The sequence below is a fragment of the Silurus aristotelis genome (assembly GCF_946808225.1).
Source record: "Silurus aristotelis genome assembly, chromosome: 14".
In the NCBI taxonomy this organism is placed as follows: domain Eukaryota; kingdom Metazoa; phylum Chordata; class Actinopteri; order Siluriformes; family Siluridae; genus Silurus; species Silurus aristotelis.
The window spans coordinates 23,142,072-23,161,496 of NC_139587.1; the positions used below are offsets into that span (position 1 = coordinate 23,142,072).

Consider the following 19,425-nt stretch of genomic DNA (forward strand, 5'->3'; position numbering starts at 1 on the left):
CATAGTTTAAGGAACAAAAATTTGAACTTTTATGGATACAATTAATTAAATGATATTAATTGTTGCTCTGTAAATTAGTTTTTACATATTTTTCATTTTCTGTAAAACAGAATCCTTGGCCCATACACATACCATGAAGCACTGATGTCACTATTTTCTATGTATATTTAAAAACTGTCCTCGATTATTATAATGGTAAAATATTGTTTACACATTTTACTTAAAATGAAAAAACTTTTCATTAGTATGTGTGTCTTAATTCATCAGTTAGTTAGTTTATTTTTCACTACAGAGTGAGCTAGACCTAAGACTAAGAGTGTTGAGTGTTCATTTACTTATAATATACAAAGTGAAGACATGGTACTAATGCATGTGCCCCACTCCACACATATGTACTGCTGCTAGACTAAACACAATTTATGTCTTACATTTAAAGTTTAAAATACATAAACACAATTCTAAACAATTTATTTTGAATGTGAATAGCATTAAATGTCTCGTTCCAGGCACTTGTTTTCTCACAAAAATGTAAAATTTAGTTTAAATAAAATTACTCATAGTTCCTAGTAAATTATTTGCACTTGTTCTGTATTTACAGTACACTTTCAGCCTATAGATCACAAAATAAAACAAGCTTTAATAAAACAAGCTTTTGTTATATAACAGAATAACAGTTATAATAACAGAATCTGGGGAGTATTTACGAAAGTCCTGGGATTTTCACATACAGCAGCCATTATAATTTACATGCTATGGGAGAGAACATCAAACACTGAGTGAGCAACATTTCTGCAAGCGGAAACATCTTGATGAGGTCTGAGAAGAATGGCCAGACTGAAACTTTACAGGAAGTCTATGGTATCTATAGATAGATAGATATGTAGATAGCATCACTACTACAATGGTGAGTTAAAAAGCATGTCAAAATGCAATGTTGAATACAGCAAATGTGCTATAACAGAAGAAATTATTGACTAAGGCTCACAATAATGTAAACTCTAAAACCTAACTTTAGATAAATGCACAGGAATAAAGGGAATGGTGAGTGTATATGACATTTATAATTAAATATGAGAGGGTATTCGATAAAAGGGTGAGAATGAACCGATAAGACCATTCGCCGTTTGAAAGCATGGAGCATGTTGGATTAATTAAGAGCATCAGTGAGAAAATATTAGGAAGATATAAGCCCAAAGCTTAATGAAGTCAAGCTTTTCAGAGTGCAAACATTTGGATATTATTACATCCATATTATTTATTGTTCATTCAGAAGAAGAAACAATTGCAGATGTTTATTTAGTATTTTGCAGTTTGTCATACACAAGATTTCTGCAAAGAAAGAGATTATCTTAAGTACTCTTTTATTGGGAATAAAAAGCTGTGATGAGCAATGGGCCATGAGAAGCCTTGTCTGTTCCAAATCACATCACTGTCACTATAAGAGAGCTGAAAATGGCTGAATATTGTTCACTAGCTTGGAAGTACAGACTGAAGGACATTCAGATGTTTATGTGAGCTGGTTTATGGAAAATCACAGTGTTTACATAGGCAGAGACACTGACTGGTTGAACCATCGCAGGTGGAATTCAAGCCATGACGTTTCATGGGCACTTTACAAAAATAGCCCTAACCATACATGGTAACATCTTTGTGATTTGTTCTATTAAACAATTTGAAGGCTATATTTAATATGTGCATAATAAAAAATATATATATTTCCTGATTATTTGTTATGTGGTTCGTAAATGTTTTTGTTGCTACTAACCAAAATAGACTTTGAAAGAGATTTTTTTTTGTTTTGGCCTAATGTGCATAGTGAAATCATCTCATTTAGATAAAAGCTACAACAGCGCTGTATTGAAACAATACAGATTTAGGACATCAAAGCTTGCACGGCTCTGCAATTTCCTCGGTATTAAGGATAAGCAGAAGGGGACGTTAGACAGCAAAAACTTTATGCCTTGGCCATATTACCAAGTGTATGTGTGTATAGTATTAGAGACAATATATCTGCCAAGTTCAATCTAACACATCTGTATGCTTGCATGCTTGTGGTTATGATATATTCAGAAAGTGAAATGTGTGTTCCAGATCACAGAGCGATGCACCAGATTGCATGGCTACAAAACAGCCACTTCAAGGAAAAGCACATTTCACTTGCCAGGCTTTTTATCTAAAATCACGGCTAGCATTTTAACAAGTACATTGTTCACTTAAATCATTCTGGCACAAGGAAAGATAAAATGAGGTATGCCTCAAAGCCAGTTGAGAGTTTTAGCATTTTTTTTAAATTGCATTCATCTGTCAAGCTGCAAGCAACAAATAAAGTTCAACTACTTAAATAACATCTGAATAAAACAGGAATGAATAGCACACATTGGACAATTTGTGGACAAGGTCTGTAGCCCACATTAAACAGGTGAACAATTTGTAAAAAGTTATTATTGATTAATAATCAAATTGTTTCCAAATCCAGAACTGGACCAGACATGTTCTGGTACCCAGATGGTAGAATAAACTTCCTCTGGCAGGGCAGAGTATTGAGTCACAGGTTGTCTTCAAGCCAAAACTCATTATCCCTTCACCAATCACTTATTCAAGCACTAATTTAATAAAAAAATGCTTTAAATTGTCTTTTAATGCTGCACTAAATTGTCTAGCACTTTTTTATACCATGATCAATTAAAATATTATTTTGTTGCTATGTTGCTCTGGATATGGGCGATTACTATACACTGTAGGTGTAATAGTAAATATACCTATATTATCCAGGGGTAGATTATAACAAACTACCTGGACTCTCAATAGAGTAGGTGAGTACATGGATTGCTTGCTTTATTTTTGCTGCCTCTTACAGAGTTATAGTCCAAATTACAAACATTTCTGCGACCCATTCGAAACAATATAGTTTCCTCCTGAAGGTCTACATTTCAGGTGCCAAGTAACAGGAATGTCTAAGACAGTGTAGAAAGCATCTCTGGCCCAACTGTAATCAGTTAATCTTTAAATGCCACAAACTGAGGTGGTGTTCACTTAAGTAAAGCTTACCTTATGTATCACTTGCAAATATTTGTGTTCTGTTAAGGATTTTACTCAAGCAGATGGCTTGTTTACTCCTACTGTACCCAAGTCACTTTCATGATTACTTGATTAATGTAGATAATTTATTACCAGTAGCAGTACTATTACCACCACTGATATTATCCCAACTACAGAAAATGGTCACGTTTCAAAATGAAATAAAAATAGTGCAAAAACAAAACAATATAACATTTGTTTTTCTCTTCTGTCTGTCTACATATTTTCCTAAAATATGTATCACAGTTTAATCTTTTTTTGTCTTTTTGATGAATATACCATATTACACATTAAAATAATTAGTAAAAAATACATTTTTTTTTTTTTTTTTTGCCTTTAGCTGTTTTCTACAGTGGCTGTAACATAATTATAAAAATGCTGATAATTACACTGTCACCACAAAAAGGCAAATTTCTGTCCAGAGACCCTCTTGTTCATCCACGTCACTGTCTCACTCAGACTGCAAACAGCTTTCAGAAAGGGAGGTGCTGCTATAGTCCTCTCCCTCTCACACTTCTGAGCAGATCCAACAGATCCACCTAAGAAACAGGGCAAGATGTTGCTATCTGTGCTTTCTTTGTGGGGCAGTCTGATAACATTAGTGGCATCTCAGAGCTGCCCGGATCCATCTGAGAACAGTGCTTCCTGGGTGAGGTTAAAACCTCTAGGGCAGTGCAAGGATGGGGAAAGTACATGCCCTTATCGCATCACTCTTCCTTCGCTTACTATTCAGCTTCCCAAGCCTTTCAGGGATTTGGAGAAAATGGTCAAAGAACTGCAAAGCCTGACACAGATGGTAAATCAGCTCAGAGAAGACTGCCGCGGGTGTAAGGAAAGGCAGGGAATGGACTGGAGCACATCAACAGATGATGAAAGGGAGGATGGAGAAAGGATCCAAGCTTCTGAGAAAACTTTCAACACCAGAGACAGCCAGCAGGATATAGCCCAGAGAGAGCATACAGTTCAAGTGACCACATCAAGATCTGCAGTGGAAGACTCTATGGTTATCAGCAGCGAAGCAAAGGATGAAAATCCAACAGCATTTGGAAAACAGTGGAATACAAATCAGGAACGAAATGTAAACCAACATACCACTAAACCAAGGTCTGAGAAAAATGGAGGAACAAAAGGATTTAACCCTTTGCGAGAAAAAACAATAAGTGAGAGTATAAGTAAGGTCGGAGAGGTGCCCTCACTTACAACCGCAAAAAAGAAGATCCTGCAGTTTCCATTGGCTAAACAGACTGAATCATCTATTCCTAGAGACAGAGAACAACCTACACAGGAAAGTCAAAAACAAAGTCAAGGTCAGTCCAACACAAACAAGGTCAGAAATGAGATGTACCCTGGAACCCTTACTGCAAAAGGCAAGGTGAAGAGTATCCCTGAATACCATGTGGTTACTATGACTACAGAAGATGTTGATGATAATGACTATGATAAAGAAGATGATAATGAAGACGATGATGATGATGTGGAAACAAAGCAACTCCAAACACCAAAAGGTGAAAATGTACCTGGCGAAAAACAACCTGTGACTGGCACGGATGCACAAAACAACAGAGAACTTGAACCAAGGATTAAACAACTTCCCAGAAAACAACAGGACAAAGAAAACAAAAAAGTTGCCGACACCGGATTAAAAGAATCAAGATCCAGCATTTTTGAGGACACTAACAATAGAAATGTTGCTAAAGAAGGTAGTGTCAGTGTAATAGAAGAGCCTACTTTCAAAAATATGAAAAAAAATAATCATGCTGAACGGTCTACCAAGTTGAAAGTATTAAAACCTGGATCACATTCGGAGAGCCAAGTGAATTTAAGACCAGTTAACACAGATGATACAGTCAGAGGACAAAAGAAGTTAACATCACCCAACACAGGCAGAGCTAATGCCTCAGTTAACGTAAGTCAAATAAACCCACAAACACTGGAAATCAAATCTAAAAATGCATTTAAATCTAAGTTAGATGGAAAGATGGACACAGGAGTAAAATTAAAATTTAACTCATCAGAGACAGTAAATGGACAAGTGATAACAACTTCAACAATTGCTGGCATGACTTTTGGCATAGTTGATGTAGGTCCTACAAATCCACAAACACTAGACAGTATAAAACAATTAAATACTGGCACAGATTTAGAGAGTGGAATAAAATTAAACCCAGCTAATAACACTGATAGAGTGAGTGGAGTAAAGAATTCAGGATCACTTGACAGTATTAATGCAAGACCTGATGTAGATCTAATACATCCAAATATACAGAAGGGTAAATTTCAGACCCCTTTAAAATCTGGAACAGATGTGGATAGTAACACTGGAATAGATTCAAATATAGTCAACAGGCAAAATAATTCAAGATTATCCATCTCAGAGATAACTGATGGCATTGTTGATGCAAGTCAAACAAATCCACAAATATTAGACAGTAAAAATCAAGAGGACACAAATTTTGAGAGTGAAACTGGAATAGATTCAAACCCAATAAAGAACAATGATACGGGCAGTGTAAAAAATAATTCAGGATTATCTGTCTCAGACAGCATTCATGCTAAAGCTGATCCAAAGAAACAGAGCAGTAACTCTCAATCATCATTACAATCTAGTAAAAATGGCACCAGCAGTACTGAAATAAATTCAAAATCTGTCAATGGAATAAAGAATTCACGAGCACCCATCTCAGGCATAACTGATGACATGGTTGATATAAGTCTAACAAATCCACAAACAGCACATGGTAAAGACCAGGTCAAAACTGGGACAGATCCAAGGAATGATGATAGAGTGGTTTCAAACCCAGTAAATAACATCAAAACAGTCAGTGGACAAGATACGTCAAGATCACCCATTTCTGACATAACTTATGGCATAGTTGATGTAAGTCCAAAGAATCACCAAATAGACCAGAAAAACAAATTCAGAACTGCCACAGATTCAGAGAGTGACGTTGTAAGGTATTCAAACCCAGTCCAGAACATTGCTACAACTAATGGACAAAAGAATTTAAGAGCATCTATCTCAGACAGAGCTAATTCCACAGCGGATATAGATATAATAAACCTGCCATCACTAAACTCTCCAAAGCCTTTCACAAATGGTATAGATGCAAAGAGTAATAATGGAATGGATTCACATATATCAATCACATCTGAGACAGTCAGTCAACCACAAACACCAAAATCACCCTTCTCGGGCATAACCGATGCAGTTGCAGGAAATCAAACATATCCAGAAACATTTGATAGCAATGGATTTAAAAACCCATTTAAACCTTTAATAAATAAGGAGAGGAAGAATAAAACGGATTCAAATGCACTTAAAGTTGAGACAAACCGTTCACTAGAAATGCCACAATTATCAATCTCAGACAGACCTGATGCTCCAGATAATGTTAACCAAATAAATCCTCAAACGGTATACAATAACTTTAAAAACACCACAGAGGTATCAACTCCATTTATCAATGCTGAGACAGACAGTCAGCTAGAAACACAAAAATCGCCTGTCTCAGACAGATCTCATGCCACATCTGATCAAATAAATCCACAAGAAATTGACAAACAGACAAAGGCTGAAATACATCCAAACAGAGATCACACAGTTGACACTGTAAGCCAACAAGAGAGATCAGAATCATCCATCTCTGATTCCAGACGTGATGTAAATGGTACAAATCACAGTCTGAATAGTAAGTATGACCTACCCAAAAACAAAAACCCAAAACTTAACGTTACACAACCAAGGAATGGAAAGTTTAGGATTCCAAATCCTATGAGTATAGACAATGAAAGAAGAAAGAAACAAAGCAGCAACACAACTACATCTTTGAGAAATGATGCAAAGAAAAGTGGCAGGCACCTGCCCACTGGAGATCTTCCTACGAGTCAAGGGAAACAGCACAAAATCAAACACCAACCAGAAAGAACCAGTACTGGTAGAATAAATATAGGAAAGGATCCCAGACATAGAAAACCATATATTTTGCAAAGAATACTGTTAAATGAAAGTAAAGCATTTGGCTCAGAAGGGACAAAAAACACAAGTGGAATAATTGATTATATAATGAGCCAAACGGAATCAAGTACTAATAATGAGTTAAATAGCACAGTTTATAGCATGGGTCAATCAGTCAGGCCCACTTTGGCACCACAGGGTGTTGTGGATGAAGCTCATTTAAAAAGAACTGCCTCTACAGTTGCAGTAGTGCACACAAGGGTTAATCACCAAATTGAAAGTACATTGCAAGCTACTACGACCAAACAAAGACCTGAACATACTGGTGGCCATTCAGGACATGCTCTGGTTTTGGACGAAGCAAAAAATCTTGAAAGGGGCTCAAAATTACCTCTTGTGGAAAAGAAAAAAGACACTCATAGAAGAACAGAACAAGTACCATTCAAAACTAGCAGGGTAGATTCCAACCAGAAAAAACCTGAGAAATCACTTAGAGAGGGAAGCAATCAACATTTTAGCGGAAAGACGCCTCTAGTTGTCATAAGCAATGAGAAGAATGGGTTAAACTATGCAACAACTGCAGCCACCCCATACACGATAAACACGGAATTTAAGAATAAATCCAGCAAAACCCCTCAGTTTACAGCTCCAATTATAACAACACCACATTTAATGGATCAAGATCATGCAGAACAGGCCAAAACCACTTCTGGAGTGAAAGTGTCAAATAAACAGGCTCGTCACAGACTTAAAAACCCCAGCCAGGAAATTGAGTCCAAAAGATCTCATAGTGACACAGTAAACAAAGAGTTACAAAGTGCAAGCAATGGTCAAGAGACCAGTGCAGTGACAGATTTGCAACCCAACTCTTTGGACACCATCCAAAACATAGCAAATGGCTCAACGGCCCTCATTTTGGATGAAGTAATGGCCGGTCCAGGCTCAAAGGTTTCAACCACATCTAGTAAACACACCCATGAAAACAGAGCAAGAGACACAAACACTGTTGCTATGGACAAGGTTGAGACCATTACAGAGGCGATTCCATTAACCCCATCTGCAGACAATGCTCCTGTCACAAATCAAAGCTATAGCAAAACTCCATTAGGATCTACTGACTTGGTAGTTGGCAATAATGTAAAACATTCAATAAATAAAAATAATGTAAACAGAATGACTGGGACATCCTTAGACCAAATGCCAGCTGGGCACACCAATGATGGAAGTAACAAGAAACCACTCACTGTTAACAACATGGACAACAGACAAGGCATAGAGAAACAGCTGCTCAGCAACTGTCATGATCAGTGTGATCACGGTCCAACTCCTCAGTCAATACTCAACAGCCATGAATCATCAAAAGACAACAGAGGTAAGGAATGTGTTGCCCTTTTTACCTTCTTTGAATCATTATGTATCAAATGCATTGAATTAGCCTAATGCTAGGGCTGCATGATTACATAATATAACTGACAATCACTGAAAGCTGGAGCTCAAACATATTTACAGTACAATGGCAAAATGATTCATGCTTGCTCATTGCACCCAAAGCCTGTAGTGCTTGAGAATGTCTTTTTTGATTAATTACATCTGTGGTCTAGGAGGAGTTTATATGGGGACATCTGTATCTCTAGAACTAAAACATTAAGGTGAAAACAGTCAGGGTAGATGACAGGAAGTTATATAATAGAAATCCAACCATCAACAGCTGCTCTTCAGCCCTACTGTTGGTCTGAGACCTTGCTCGAAATGTAAATTTATTGCAAGAATTTGGTCTGCTCTTCATTGCATGGATCAACGGATGATAATAGATAGATGAAATATTTAACTGAAAAACAGATGTTGTGCTTTTGAGAAACACGGGGAGCTGGAAGAGATCAATACTCTTTCTTGCCATATGTCTATTGTAGCAGAATAGGGGCTCATTACATAGTTTAAAGTAATAAGCCCAGAAATAAAATGTTTGCACACATGAAACAATGTGAAAGGAATGCTGCCATGTTTTAACATCTGTTTTCTTGTAAAAGGGCCATTACTCCTGTTCCAAACAGGGTTGGACACTAAATAAAACATCTGAAATAGCAAATTCATTTTACCCTGAAGTCTTTTACATGGATAAAAACTTTAAATTAGACACTGACACAGGAGATTTCTTCCATAAATACCCAATAGTTTACAGAAACAGCTCATTCACTCTGACTTTGATCTATATAATCTAAACCTAATAATAAACTTATTTATAAGTCTTCAGTCTTCGTAGCAGCAGGTTTTTTTTTTCTTTATCTTTAGTCTGCTATAACATACAGTAAGTGATTATTACAATAATACATGTAATGATAAACATTTAAAAAGCACGACGTGACTAAATTATTAATGAATAATAGAAAATGAATAGTTGACAAATCACTCAGGTCTGAAAGCATTAATAAATTAATTAATAAAATGTGCTGTTTAAAAAAACTTTATGGTAACATTACGACCATTATAAATAGAAAAAAGAAAATCTCTCTGATTTGCCATTTTTAGTTACCTTAATGTGAACTATTGATTTATGCCAGAACAGCTCATCGTGTAGTGTTCCTTATGTATCATTCAATGCTAACATGAGAACATGATTGCATTTCACTAAATAAAATTAATACACTAACCAATGTTTTCCACTGTTTCACAGACAAACTCCCCCAAGACTGTTCTGACTTCATGAAAAATCCCAAAAGTGGAATCTACAATGTGACACCCACTGGATCAGGCAATACAACTTTTCCTGTGTTCTGTGACATGAAGTCTTCTGGTGGAGGTTGGACTTTAATTCAGCATCGCTTGAATGGAAACATCAGTTTCAATCGTACTTGGAATGACTATAAAGGGGGTTTTGGCAACTTAATGGGTGAGTTCTGGCTTGGAAATGACAAGATCCATTGGTTGACGACAACCAAAGCCATGGCACTCCGAATTGAACTTGAGGATTTAGATGGAATTAAGGAATATGCCCAGTATGACCAATTTCATGTGGCCAATGAAAGCCAATACTACAGGCTGACGATAGAAGGATATTCGGGCACAGCTGGAGATGCTATGCTCTACAGCAAAAAGTTCAATCACAACCAAAAGAACTTTACAACTCCAGATAGAGACAATGATCAATACACCTCAGGAAACTGTGGAGCCTACTACAGCTCTGGATGGTGGTTTGATGCATGCATGGCTGCAAACCTTAATGGGAAGTATTATGAAACAAGATATAAAGGAGTGAGAAATGGTATCTTTTGGGGCACCTGGCATAATATTTCTACTGAATCCTACCCAACCAATGAACGGCAATCTTTCAAGACTGTTAGAATGATGATCAGACCCGAGCAGGGCTTCTGATGGACTAGTTGTTATTGTGGGAGAAATTTCCAAGGACAGATGCTTCCCTGCTACTTTGAGAAAGAAGTTGAGCACTAGATCTGCTTGGATACGTTCTGCAAAAATTTTTTTGCAGACTGCAATGCACTATTTAAATACTATCCAGGTCAATATAGTTTCGGGACATTACTGTTAACATAAAGGCATGTTTATTTCTTGGTAACACTTTGTTACTTTGGTCCTTGTACATTTTATGATGCAGAAGACAGATCAGATGTAAATGCAAATGCAGATCCTTATATTTAATTTGATCACTGGTGAAATAAAAGGATTGAAGTTAAGCAAAAGGCAGTGAAAGTGAGGTGATAAAGTGAACAAGATAGAAATTGTGCTCTGTGTCCAAAAGAAAATCTTATCTTAAAGATGAGACATTCTTGCTTTGAAAAAGAAAAAAAACCTTCCTTATGTAGAATAAATGCATCCTGTGGAATGTGGGAATAAATGAGTTTTTATGTGCACTAATGTTCAATGGAGGGTGAAAAAAACAAAACTCTAGTCACAGAAAGGCAGATCTTCCTAATGTTTTTACCTTTAAAAACAACACATTTCACTGTTTTCCTTTTAATACTTAGCTATGCGTTTATATTTTTTTTATTTAAACACTTCCCATTACTACATTATGTTTGATTGTTTTCATCCATCTCATTCCTATACCAGCTTTATATTTACATGATATGTTTTTTACTTAATTTCTGCACAGCAAACTATAATTATGTAATGGATGTACACAATGTTTATTACATGCAAACATTAAAAACTGCCTACGTCAGGAATGATATGTATAATGTACAATGAATTCAATCTGAATAAAACAAATTCAACATACCAACAAAATGCCTTAGTGCATCTCGATCAACCGAGGTTCTTTCATAAAATTTTGTTAAATCCCAGTTTACTTAAATTCGCACTGACTTGGATTTATAAGAAGCAACACACATTCCTTAGTCTCAAACACCCAGCTGAACATGATTCAAAAAGTTTCACCACATCCCTTCGGCTCTCTTTTCTTGGTGACTGGAAGCCAATGAAGTTCACCGAAATCATTGCCATGCATGTTGAACCAATTTAAAAGGACATTGTTAAGTGTCAGTTATGATGCATGTCAGCAACAATTTCGCAAAATGAGACAATCACATTTCCTTCCTGTTTTAATACTTTGCACAAAAAGACTTAACTGAACTACTTTAACATGACAGCATGTCTGATAGGTTGCTGCACAATTGGGTAATTAGATGCTTTTCTGTGCATATACACATTTTCATAATTTGTAGAAATGTGTATAAAAGATGGTAGACTGAACTCCTGCTGTTTCTCAAATAAATAAAAATAAACTGGGCCTAATTTATACAAACATTCTCATCTTGAATTAATCATGCTAATCTGGTCAACAGTAATCTGGCTATTAAAGAAAACCATAAGACCATGTGGAAAAGTGGGCTAACTTTAATTACTCTCTTTTTACTGTTAATTAAATGTAAGAGCGCTTTGCTTCACTATTGAGTTATTATTAAGTAATAATATATAGTACATTATTATCTAGAAAATATAGTCAGTATAACTATTAAAAACAATTATCGATATATTGAGACACTATGAATCAATTATGTTGGATAAATAGATAAGATGCATAAAGTCCATAATGAAGAATAAAATAAGTTAATTGTTTCAGTTTAACCAAAATGTAGATATTTTATAATAATTCGGATATTGCATACTTTATTTAGATTCGATTTTAATTATGTTTTTTTTTTTTGGTTAAGCTCTTTTAGTCCAAATCCCACAGAAGAGCAAATATAGCACCAAAAGTCAATGCTGACTTTGATAGGTGTCATAACACAAGCGGTGCTGTGTATGGGGACTGTTTAGCTTAAGGTCGATTAGTGCCCATGCTGATTATGTTTATGGTGCAGGTATGTCACTTAGCTTGGGAAGACATTTCAACGTAATCCATTATGGGAAGAAGGCAGGCTGGCAGAAGCAGTGTGATTCTCTGAGCACTATTTTCTGCTGTTAAACCTTTGACCCTGGAATTCATGAGGCCAGTAGACTGTTAGAAAGATGTTGTGCCCTGCCACACAGCAAAAAATGTTCAGGAATTGTTTGAGGAACACAGCAAAGAGTTTAAAAAATTCACTTGGCCTTTTAATTCCACATATCTTAATCAACCAAACATATGGAGTGTGCAAATCCACTCCAACTTGCTACCTATAAGACTTACAACAATCTAAAGAGGATAGTGTACTGTATATTCAAAGTATTGCAAAGAATGTCAATCTTAAGAATAACGTTGTTGTCATAAATGAATAAGAATGGAAAATCCAGATTAATTTATGCTCAAAATTATGTGAAAGTCAAACTAAAATAAAACTTAACTCTGGGTTTCAAAACTTCTCACAATACCTACAATGCAGAACACATGAAACAGAACTAAAGAAAAAAGCGTTTACACATTTCACCTAAACTACTTTTAACCAAACTGCCCCGAGTGGAATGTTAATGTTAGCACTTGACTACAGCAAAGCCAATATCTGGAGAGCATCAAATGTCCACCCATGTCTCAAATAAAGCTAAAAGCCTGTAATGATGAAAAATTGGCTAACCCTCTGTAGTATCCGTAGTTCCAGGTTTTTACAGAAACAGGAATAAAACTTATTTAAACTATATTTCCTATGAGAAAAGATCATATTAATTTTATTTATAGAATAGGGAAAATGTTCATGATAGATATTCTAGGTACTAGTATAATGCCAGAACACAATCAACCTAAGCAAGACACATAATATGTCTTCACTGGATGAAAGGTACTGAGTAAACAAAATTCCAGTTAAATGCAATGCAACATCACACAAAAAACTGGCCTCAATTATTTGTCTCTTAGCCAAGCACAAGTGTAAAGTTCAGCCCATATTACTCAATCAAAGTAGACACTTATTTTTTTCACACCACTAACCAGTGCACTAGAAAAAGTTTCCACACTTGGTCCTTGGAATGAATAAATGATAATTCGCCAAGAAAGTGTCAAAAAGTCAACAAAGGAGAAAAACAGACTGCATTTACCAATTCCTACCAGTTAACTGTTGAACACAATTTTTTACATTTTACTTCTTGCTTTGAGTAAAAAAAAAATTATAATTTATTGTCATCACACATCATATAAACACAGTAATAGAGAAAGATATCCAGCAAGATGAAAGACACTGAATCTTTAAACACAGTATGCTTACTTGTTGATTGTCCATCATGTAAAATAACTGGATTTGCTTAAATGGCAACAAACACTCTACATCAGACAAGCAGGTTTTTAAAAAAAACGTATGCTTTGCACTACTGATCAGAAGGCCAGGAAGTTCCAGGAAATACAGAAAGAAACAAAACTCTATATTATTGATGGAAAATGCATCAGAAAAGAACCACTGCACTCCTATACAAGGCCCCTTAAATGATCGGGTTACATAGTTTGACTTGATTCTACCTCATTACAGTCGGTCATTTGGCAACAAATCAACAAGATTAATCATAGTTTATCAAAACTAAACGTTTGAGGGATTTCTACTTGGGCTAACCAGAGTCTTTCAAGTCCAAGTAACACTTTTCATAAATGTGGAATAAACCAACATAAACATAAATTATTTAATGTTTATTCAATATGTGATTATCAACATTTTGAGAGTCACCAACATCAGAGTTTGTAACATAGAAGTAGTACAGAGAACATCTTAGGAATATGACAATATGCTTATTGTGTTTTTTTTTCGCAGGATAAAAAGCGAGGCTGAGGGAATGACTGCTTAATAGCTGCAATTAAAGAAGTAATAACAGAAAATAACTTTCCTTTCAATATTCCACAACATTTCTTCTATCTACAGTATAGTGCGGAGAAAATTATAATTTGCCGTTCATTATTAAATACATTTCATTAATGATAACTCAGATAATGGTGGTGCTTTACATAAGATGTACACTAAAATAACAAGCAATATGCTTCCACTAAGGTGTGAACATTTTATATTGTTGACGAAGAACATCAGTTGAACACTTTTTAGCAGTGTGGATGTGAGGATTTAAAGTAAACAAGTGTGAAAATATAATACTCAGTAAAACAAGATGTGTGCATGGATAAATCTCCACACACTTTTTGGGAAACAGCCAAAAATAAAACAAACAATTTTTCATGTTATCTCAGATATATTCATTCAGGACATTCTATTTTCAAAGACTGCTTGTTTTTTCATGTAGCCCTAATAGTAACTTATGTTAAAAAGGCAGGTTTATAGTCTATCGTTTCGCATATTGGAAGGTAGAATTTAATCTTTCAGATGATAAAATACTACAATTCCATTTGGATTGAATAGTTTTGTGTATTAAATGTGCTGCTGTGAAAAACATTGACATTTGAGGGGGATTGTGTGATATTTTAATCATATCGTGAACATTGCTAATGGTAGCTATAAAGTTTCCTTATTTGATAGCATCGTTAACTAATAAATCCAGTGCAAAATTAAAACACCTCAGAAACTACAATAGGTCCTGGGAGTTTGCCTGCATTTGGCATAAAAGAAATTAGTGTAATTCAAGGAGACACAAAATTTAAAAAAACAAACAACAAACAAACAAATTGTAGGCGAATGTAGTACCTGCTACCTGATACCCACAACATAAACCATCATCAATCATCAATTCTTCCACTCTCAATTACTCTTAATGTACAGACATTCCTGCTCTTAGGCAGCAGATTCTTAAATGTGTTGCTATTCAAATCCACATGGACACTTGTAAATTAATGCACAATATGATACACAAAATATATTTACAACTTTCTCCCAAGTCAATCAGTGTCTTCCCGTTCAGTCTCTTCAGAAGTGGAAGACATTGTAGCCGAGCTCCACCATGGCTCCGATAAGAAGAGCCCACAGAGGAATACAAATGAAACTCAGCCAGATATCAGTCAGACGCTCCAGCCTTGCACACAGCAACAGACTGAAGGCCAGCTTTAACAAAATGGCTACCAGGTACCAAACTCGCTTCTTCAGGTTGTCAGCTGCGTTGCGTGGGTCGAACCCTGGCTTACAGCGGCCGGCCATTTTTACAATGAGCATGAGAAGGAGAATGGTGTCGAAGGTCCAGATGGGAAGAAAGACGAGGAACCAGTTCCAATGAATTTTATCATCCAACTTGAGGACCAGCATGATGAGGAAGACGAGGCTGAAGATCCAGGTGAGGAGCACTCTCTGTGCGAGAGACATGCTCATCAAGAACTGCAAGCTCAGTCCTAAATCAGAATATAAAGACACAATAGTCAGGATATTTTATTTTAAAGAAGCACTAGTTGTGTGCTCCTTACAGTAAAACTGCCTAATCCATATATTCTATATAAGTGCACATACAATACACTCTATACCAGGGTCATTCCATTAAATTCAAATAAGGTCCAGTAACTCATACATATATATATATATATATATATATATATATATATATATATATATATATATATATATATATATATATAATGAAAAGTTTATGACCTAATGCCAATAGCACTGTTGCCAATCTCTTAACCGGGCTTCCTTTAGCTAAATGATTTATATAAACAAACATGACAAAATAAACCACAATCGAGAATCTGCAATGATTTGTTTCAACAACTGGAGTCGCTAAACTGCAGCTACATTCATCTTTCTACATATTTCTCACTCTGCTAATGTATGCATTTAGACAACATACATTATAAATTGCCAAAGCTTTTTTAACACGTAGCTAGAGGTCGATTGATTGAAAGGCCGACTGTTGCCATTTTTTTATTAATTGGCATTTGACTGATATGTTCGTGTTACGTTTTTTTTCTTGTGCTCATTCGTTAAGCTAAATAGTCAACTGTAGTTCTCTTTCTCTTTCTCTTTCAGAGCAGGGACATGGGGTATATCAGTAGGAGAATGCTGAGGATGGAGCCACCAGAAAGGAGGAAAAGAGGAACACCAAGGGGGAGGTTTATGGATGTGGTGAGGGAAGAGATGCAGGTAGTTGGGTTGAAAGAGGCAGATGTAGAGGACAGAGGGGTATGGAGACGGATGATCCACTGGGGCAACCCCTAATGGGAGAAGCCGAAAGAAGAAGATTAGCGATCCTTCAACCAGCTGTGGTTACTGTTTTTAAAGTCATTTTAACCACATCACGACACTGTGCGAGGTTTATTAAATAAATAGTGTAAGAATAAATAATAAGAGTGAAAATAATTAGGAGTTTTATTAAACGAAAAGTTCCCCACAACTTGCTCTACGTGGCATTTGCACATTTTGAACGCACTGTATTTGTTTTTTGATGTAATATGGCAATTAAATGCACTAAATTACCAACATTTTGAGGCTGATAGATTTTGTAGGCAATTTCAACAAAGAAAATGTACGTTTCCAAAAAGAAAAACAAATTACTTGTTCATTTTAAGAGACCTGACTTATTTTCTCTCTTAATAAGTATTGCTCTTTAATAAAGAAAAAGTACTTCTTATCCGATTACTCAATTCATTGAATACTCGATTACTAAATAATCGTTAGCAGCAGCCCTAACCTCTACTCTTATGGAAAGAGCTCTGGATTTTGGAGCGTCGTTGTGGGGATTTGTGTTGATTTGTGATCATTAGTGAGATGTGGCACTGATGTCAGATGAAAAGGCCTTGGGATCAGTCCATAATACAAGTCAACCTCTAAGTGTTCAGTTGGGTTGAGGTCAGGACCAACCTTCAAAAACATTGCTTTACTTTACATTGTATGCATTGTCATGCTGAAAGATGATTGGGGCCCCTTAGATCTAGTGAAGAGGAGTAATGTAATGGTGTTTGTCAACCCATATGTGACATTTATAATAAATATTAATGGCTCTGGGTTACTGATCGCGAGGTCGGTGCTTCAAAACCCAGGTATCACCAAGATGTCACTGTTGGGCCTATGAGCAAAGCCCTTAACCCTTTGTGATCCAGAGTCCATCAGCCATATATGTGATCTACTGCAGTCTAATGCAATTGATGGAGGCTGACAAGTTTCTTGACGCAACTAATAAACTAGTTAATCGTCGTGTATCTAATTAGGAACTATACCAAAGCAAGTAGCAAACCAATGAGTGAAAACTCACTTAAAATCAGTTTCGCTGGCCAACTAACGAACTCATTTCTTATCCTCTTGTAGAAGATTCAAATTACAATATTTTAGTTTTCATTTTAAAGAAAAAAATCTACCTGGCGATTTAAACTAGCAAAAAAGATGGCTAGGAACTGTAGCCAAGCTTGCTAGCTAACTGACTGACTAGGGCTTCATCCCAAACAGCTCACTGCTCTCTATATTAGTTCACTACAAAGCATAGAAACAGTGCACCATTAAGTACACTACACTTCCGCGGTGAATTCATTTGGGATTCAATCGAGCTTTCAGGCATTTTCAGCGAACAGCATGAAAATAAACAGGGTTTCTGAACACCAAAATAATTTGTCTTACCCAGCCAAATGGAATAAACTCCGCTTCACACTCGGCCTCAACACAAATTACCGAAAAATACGGTGTTTTGATGTAAGAGGTATACGCTTCATTTCTGCCTGCTCGTTTTCATTCTCTACTTCGTATACTGTTTTAGAGTTCTATGGAGAGAGGCGCCCCCTAGTGGACTGGAGCCTGGACTGGGCGGTGCATTTCACACCTAGGCCTTTAGTGGTGTCCTACCACTAATTTTATATATATATATATATATATATATATATATATATATATATATATATATATATATATATATATATATATATATATATATATATATATATATATATATATATATAACATCAATATTATACAGAAACGCAGTATAGCAGAGCGCTGCATCAAACCCAGATATCATACAGTGGGAATTAATTCCATTAGGAAAGCAAGAAACCCAACGAACACAATTTAACAGACACAACTGCACCATGTTGATCATCCCATCATCCTGTGGAGGTGGTAGCTCAGTGGTTAAGGAAATGCCCTTTGGTCTGAAAGATGACAAGTTCAAGTCCTAACACCACCAACCTGCCACAGCTTTGCTCTTGAGCAAGGCCCTGAACTCTCAATTGTTCTGGTTAAGAGTGTCTGATGTAAATCTCTAGCAGAAACAATATTAACCTCAGGAAATGTTAATTTTTTTCTTTGGATTTGAATTGAAGGCAGGTTGTTTTTTTGTGCAAATTCTATGGGAAAGAAAAAGCAAAAAAAATTAAACAGTTAATGAAAAAGCTTAACAACTGCCTTGAGGTGTTCAAATGCTGGATTTTAACTGTTTAGCTTTTCTTAAAAAGTCTGTCTTTTAAATATCCTTGTAAGTTTATTACTACAGATGCAGTTGTGAGCTTTGACTAGTGCGGTCTCTTACCATCCAATCAAAGGATGTGAAAATGCTGATGTAAGTGAATGACTTCTAGAGCATTTTCTATCATTTGTTCCTGTATTCATTCATTAATTTTGTGTAGCTGTACTATGCCAGATCTTGAACATATCCCAGTGGCCTTGGCTGTTATACAGAAACAGACTCTGGATGAGAAACTGATGGGTTACTGGTTATGAGACACACAGAATTCTTTTGCCTATTTGATTTTTTTTTTAACTAAGGCCTTTCTCTTTCCATTAAATGCCAGCGAACAGTAACATATTAATATTATAATATAAACAATAAGCCCCTAGAAAAATCATATCTATTTTGCCAATGCAGTAGTGCTTGTAAAATCCTTCTCCTCAAAATGCACTAAACATGGCAAGTAAAAAACAAAACAAATCTTAAGTAGGATGCCAGTCTGTCAGATTGCCCTTAAAGTGCTTTGGGATGGACTGAAATATGGGGTAATTTTTCCCAAAATAAAATGTTCATTGAAGACGGATGAATCAATCAATTTAGACACTCACTGGGGAATGTATATAAAGAAAAATAATAAGAGCTAGATAAATCATTTAGGATTTTTTTCATTTTCTCAA

At 35.8% G+C, this 19,425-nt stretch overlaps 2 protein-coding genes across 2 annotated transcripts; one reads left to right on the top strand and one right to left on the bottom strand.

Moving 5' to 3' along the window:
* The first annotated feature begins 3,558 nt into the window (after positions 1–3,558).
* fgl2b (fibrinogen-like 2b) lies at positions 3,559–11,275 on the top strand. Its single transcript, XM_083560811.1, has 2 exons — positions 3,559–8,405; positions 9,705–11,275. The coding sequence occupies exons 1-2, from the start codon at positions 3,635–3,637 to the stop codon at positions 10,400–10,402; spliced, it is 5,469 nt and encodes a 1,822-aa protein (XP_083416937.1). The 5' UTR covers positions 3,559–3,634; the 3' UTR covers positions 10,403–11,275.
* A 2,788-nt stretch (positions 11,276–14,063) lies between these two features.
* tmem60 (transmembrane protein 60) lies at positions 14,064–18,082 on the bottom strand. Its single transcript, XM_083560917.1, has 2 exons — positions 17,926–18,082; positions 14,064–15,710 (listed from the first exon to the last, which is right to left on the bottom strand). Exon 2 carries the CDS (start codon positions 15,688–15,690, stop codon positions 15,295–15,297), a length of 396 nt encoding a protein of 131 aa, XP_083417043.1. The 5' UTR covers positions 15,691–15,710; positions 17,926–18,082; the 3' UTR covers positions 14,064–15,294.
* Positions 18,083–19,425: the final 1,343 nt, after the last annotated feature.